General features: G+C 41.0%; 1 protein-coding gene across 1 annotated transcript; it reads right to left on the bottom strand.

Moving 5' to 3' along the window:
* Positions 1–2,684: 2,684 nt before the first annotated feature.
* LOC125069674 (protein charybde-like) lies at positions 2,685–5,309 on the bottom strand. Its single transcript, XM_047679196.1, has 3 exons — positions 4,939–5,309; positions 4,134–4,479; positions 2,685–3,999 (listed from the first exon to the last, which is right to left on the bottom strand). The coding sequence occupies exons 1-3, from the start codon at positions 4,991–4,993 to the stop codon at positions 3,915–3,917; spliced, it is 486 nt and encodes a 161-aa protein (XP_047535152.1). The 5' UTR covers positions 4,994–5,309; the 3' UTR covers positions 2,685–3,914.
* Positions 5,310–5,565: the final 256 nt, after the last annotated feature.

Below are 5,565 nucleotides of genomic sequence, written 5' to 3'. Positions count from 1 at the left end.
AAGAATATTAAGTTTCTATCAAATACATGTTACACTTATGGTGATTTTTTTTATTCGCCATTTTGTTCCTGTAGATATTACTAAAATACAACTTCACTATCGGGCCCATCGACTATGCATATAGAAGTACCAGGTTGCTGTGTAAAAGAGAAAATAACTAACAAGTAGACAGCACCGCCCAATATTCCTCTAAGAAATATTAACCATGCCTTTCATTACAAATTCGCTACCTATCCTGTTCACAAGACACCAAGTTATGCCCCTTGTTGCCCATAACTGTTATTTCTTGGCACTGGCATAACTTTGTCGTTTCTTCTCTTCGATGTGCGCCTGCTGCTACAGCTCATTGTATTTATTTGCGTGTAATCACGATAGCAATCATCATCTCGTTCGTATCGCTGCGGTTAGAAAGTGAAGTATCCCTTGATTTATAAATTGCCTATTGTGTAAGGGCTGAATGCTGCGACCTACTAAAACGAATTTAATTTTCCTATCGTGAATAGAGAAAAGGGGTTTAATGAAACGGTATTGTATTTGTTGATGAAGAAAGGGGTCTTCATTCTTGGTATGCAAGTACTAGAGAGGAGCGTTACCTCAGACATATCGTTAACTTAAGCCTATATATATATATATATCCATCTTCAAATGTATAGATATGATTCACTTAAAATTTCGTATAATTTCTTCTTTCGCGACAAAGATGCTCAGTGGGAAAAGATTTTACTATACACAACTGAATGAATTATATCCGTACTAACTGTATTTCCGCAGCCAAACATTAGCCACTGTTGTGAAAGTACTCCTCACTAATTTCATAACCAACTCCATTTAATGAATTGAGGTAGCCCACTGCATAGAGTACCTGAATATTACCAGGTTATGATTCAAACCCTGATAAGCACCACTGTTGTTATTAAATATGAGTTGATTTAGTTCATCTTGTGTTCGGTAGCGGAAAGCTTCTTGAAGAATCCCGCACCATGCGTCTGCATTATCAGCTAAGAATATTCATCAACTAGTATTAGAAAAAATAAGAGTCGAGATGGCCCAGTGGTTAGAACGCGTGCATCTTAACCGATGATTTCGGGTTCAAACCCAGGCAGGCACCACTGAAATTTCATGTGCTTAATTTGTGTTTATAATTCATCTCGTGCTCGGCGGTGAAGGAAAACATCGTGAGGAAACCTGCATGTGTCTAATTTCAACGAAATTCTGCCACATGTGTATTCCACCAACCCGCATTGGAGCAGCGTGGTGGAATATGCTCCAAACCTTCTCCTCAAAGGAGAGGAGGCCTTTATCCCAGCAGTGGGACATTTACGGGCTGCTAATGCTAATAATTAGAAAAGCGTGGTCGAAAGCTCCATATCTCCAAAACGAATGAAGCCCTTTTTACAGCATTGGGATTTACAGCATTTTTCTTACATTTCAGTATGTAAGATTAGAGAAACACTTATAATCTTAATTAAAAAGATAAGATACGAAAAATGTCTGACATTTTCAATCTCAAACAAATGTTGTTCAATGAGCTGAACTTCGGCGAATTAATGTAGATATTCAGTCGACATAGCACGAAAAGTTCGGAAATTAGGATCTCGAGCGTGCATCCTGTTCGACGTTATTTATAAGAGAAAGTTTCGTGGGCGTCGGGGCCTCGGCGACCCTCGCAGATTTTTTTCGGCCTCCTATATCAGGGAATTGATTAAATTTTACAAAGTAAAAACACTAGTAATAAGGATAACTTATATATGATTTTACGTATTAAAGTAAAAGTAACACGTGTAAATGAATTTTTTTGAGAAGGCTTGATGTTTGACCATCGTGTCCACCACGCTGCACCGATACGGGGTTTGTGGACTATGTGGTAATAGATAAGAAGAGTTTTATCTATTAAATAAGGATTGACTGTAGCATTTAATATAGCTTCGTAATTCAATAATTAAGCAATGAATATCAATGCATTGTGTCAATAAAAAGGGCGTGGTTCCTACAGCATTAAAATACGTTACAGGTACTAGTACTACTAATAGCATCAAGTAACGAAACTGACATGGCTTAGTGCTTGAGAAACAAGAATCTTAACCGATGACTGTGGGTTCAAACCCAGCTCTACTAAATTTTCATGAACTGTAATTTATGACTGGATTTCTTGGGTAGAAATGTTCCATTGTTACTTTCGTTTTTTCAAAGTTTTTTTGGTTCTTTTAAATTTCTGATATAAAGCCACTTGCTATTTAGAAGATCCTTCATAAACTACATGAGGAGCTGTCATTTAAATAATAGGTAATATATTTGGTTTGTTGGTGACATTTTTCGTCCATTTGCGTGTGGACGCGAGGATGAATTCTGGCTGAATCGAACCGGTCGTAAGTGGGTACTCTGAAACTGGTATCCACTGAACCGGTCACACCGGTACGATCAAAATCTAATGCCTCCAAACTTAGATTGTTTTTATCTAAATCGATTTTATGTAAATGTATGGATTTTTTATGTGTTTTATAAGCGGAGATATTTGAATAATGATGAAAGGTTGAGGGTAAGTAACACAAAAACAAGCGTATAATTTTTGAAACTATGTATTTTTTAATAATTTCTACATTTTCTCTTTTACTGTCTATGAAATAAATATCAATTATAAACAATTGATACATTAATTATTATTGTTAGTTTTGTATATGTCGACATTTCAAGAAGTAATTTTTTTATAGCATTTTTAAAATGTTTTTTTTTTATCGATGAAAGTGAATCTAGTACTATGATATTGTGCGTTTTAGAACACTGGACCACTGGACCCTACAAACATTTAGATTTCGTTTAAAAACTGTGTCTATTGATATACATTTATAATACAAAGGATGAAGAATATGCATCCGACATACAATATCTCGTCAACTATAGTACAAAACTGATCGTATCACCCACTGGACTATATCGCAATAGAAAACAATCTTAGAAAAAGTACAATCTTTATATTAACTTAAATAACTTAATACTTGTTATAACTATAATAATATAAACTGAGATCTTTGCAGTATATTCTCGCGCCCTCTTATTGCTCCGCTGCCGCGGCTCTCACGCATCTACTATCGAAATCTGATGCGTGCTCGCCTACGCCATTTAAAGTATATTTTTCTCATTTAAATTTTATACATTACAAAAGTAGTATCACAAACAAATGTACGAACTAGTACAGTTACAAAAAACGTACACATATCTGACCCCCGCGGAGCGCGGAGATCGCCTCTAATAAATACGCTTACGACACATGTAATATAATCGAACCAACTCTACACAACTTCAGAATAGAATCGAACTCGAAACAAAATTATACATAACACTAAATCGATCAGGGTATCATTATCACACGCGCGACGGCGACTGAGATCATGGTGCGCACCTAACGCCGCCACGCCACTCACACTCCACCCAGCCGATCAACCGATCAACCGATCATCCGATCATCCGATATCAACCACCCGATAATAAAATACGAACAATGATTAACATAAGTGCGGAGACGCGCGGGCCGAGCGCTACGGTGGGCCGGGGACGGGGAGGGGGCCGGGGGGGGAAGAGATCGTCGCTCGCCCGCGCGCCGTCGCACGCGCGTCCGTCCGCGCCTCCGGAACCGGCGACCATCGAGGGAAGATCAACACTTTGTCGATACAAAGTGCATTTCGCATCACTATCGCCCGATCCGAGGACGCGGCCGGCCGCTGGACTATGCGCTCCCTGCGCGCTTAATCTACTACTAATTACTATACATTACATATCACGCTGTGCTTTTTTTTCTTCTTATTAAAAATATAATTAATATACATATAATAATATTGATATTTGTTAAAATAACGATACGTAGATATCGAGGAGGGCAATCAGTCGGCTCGCTCGCATCACGCGATATCACAGGCGGTTCACTCGGCCTGGCTCCGGAAAAGTTTTTTCTTTTCTATCGTGAACTGGGGGCTGATGATGATGGTGCCGCCTCTCGTAAGGTTTCTGAAAAGAAGTACTTCGTTAGTAAACTCATTTAACCAACGGTGCAACTTTACTTTAACGTGAAAAAAAAATCTCTTAGAAAGTAAAAGAAAAGTAAACATCATTAGAAATGATTGCAAGTAAAGTAAACTCACTTTAAGAATTGCGGCAGCAGGCTGGTCCAGTTCGTCGCATCATGTTCAAGATGAAGATGTATTTCGTGCGTGGTGAGCGTGTTCGGATCTATCTTGAAGGCAGCCAAGCGGCGTCCTGCGACGTCGACGATGACCGCCGCGCCACGGGACCCGCAAGGCTCTCCCTCGGCGAGGGCCAGTGTTTGCCTCGAAGCCCTTGCGAGTAATTCCGCCGGTACCAGCACCTCAGCCGTCGCTAGCTCGCTGGCTCCCTTAGCTGCCCGAAGTTCTCGCTCGAGCCGTTGAGCCAGCGCCGCTTCCGTCGGCACCGGCATCGGTGCTTCCCGCCATGTCGGCCCATTCCATGCTATAATAAAAGAAAATACTATTATTAACATGTCAATAATTACAAAGGACGTTGTTAGATAAAGCTGATAAACTCAAACGACTAAGTAACTAATCAAGTTTAAAAGAAATCTTAGAAGATTTTATAAGAATTCCTTAGAATTGAATCTCAAAATCAGTAGAGGGTGAAGGAGCGCATCGACTAACAGCTGTTGTATCAGCTGACCGTGACGTTTAAGCCTCGGTCTCGGCCGGTTCGCAAAGCTCATCTTACACTTCACACTGATACATACAGAGTATGTGCTTATTATCATTTTCAAAGTGTTTAATTTGTTAAATAACCGCGAAGACGAAATATTTCATCATCCGTTCGTTAGCCGTGAGCCGTCAACCGGTCGCTGCGCGCGCCGCTTAGCAACACAGCTGACGGCTGGTTAGAAAGTCACCGCTCACCATCTCACAGAATAGAAAGTCGACTCACCTTTTTCACTACTGAATCCGACGCTAAACTGACTCGTAACCGGCAGGATTTCCATGTTTTCCAAATTTTTACTTATATTGTACACTTTTTATTACGAAAAAATTAAAGCGTTCCGTTCCGGAACTTAAAAACTAGAAAAATATCACAAGTCTCTTTTGTACTGCGAATGCGCACTGAACAACCGGCTTCACGACCGGCGACTAGTTATCGTGAAGAGATCGATTGGAAGTTGAAAATGTCCGAAGTTAACACGACTGCATCAGATCTGATCTCGTAACCTTAGGGCTTCGTCTCTCGCCCTTGGCTCACTGTTCGACCCACCCGACCCTGTCGCTCTGTGTGACGGACTGACGATGCCGGGAAGTATTCGCGGTATATATAGAAGGCCGAGGGCGGGGGTGCGAGGGGTCTCTCCGCGGGCGAGCGCGGGGGCACCGCGCGCCAGTCACGATCGTCTGCGAGTTGCGATGCACGTCTCTGTGTCGCTCTGTACCGGCTTCCGACAGAAAGCCGGCCGGCTTCTTTGTTCTAGTTCCACCGGTGGAACAAAGTTCGGTCAAATTCGATATATTTCGAGAAATTCTAATAAGTGCTAAGAACAATGCCGCGCGTGATGTTCAAACCAAT

This window comes from Vanessa atalanta, chromosome 16 (assembly GCF_905147765.1).
Source record: "Vanessa atalanta chromosome 16, ilVanAtal1.2, whole genome shotgun sequence".
NCBI classification, from domain to species: Eukaryota; Metazoa; Arthropoda; class Insecta; order Lepidoptera; family Nymphalidae; genus Vanessa; species Vanessa atalanta.
This window is presented reverse-complemented; position numbering and strand designations above follow the sequence as displayed.

Excerpts from the sequence above, each read along its gene's own strand:
- LOC125069674 (XM_047679196.1), bottom strand. The coding sequence starts at position 4,993 with ATGGAAATCCTGCCGGTTACGAGTCAGTTTAGCGTCGGATTCAGTAGT. Across the intron at positions 4,480-4,938 it reads CGGATTCAGTAGTGAAAAAG|CATGGAATGGGCCGACATGG; the intron begins GTGAGTCGACTT and ends CTTTTATTATAG. Across the intron at positions 4,000-4,133 it reads CTGCTGCCGCAATTCTTAAA|AAACCTTACGAGAGGCGGCA; the intron begins GTGAGTTTACTT and ends ACTTCTTTTCAG.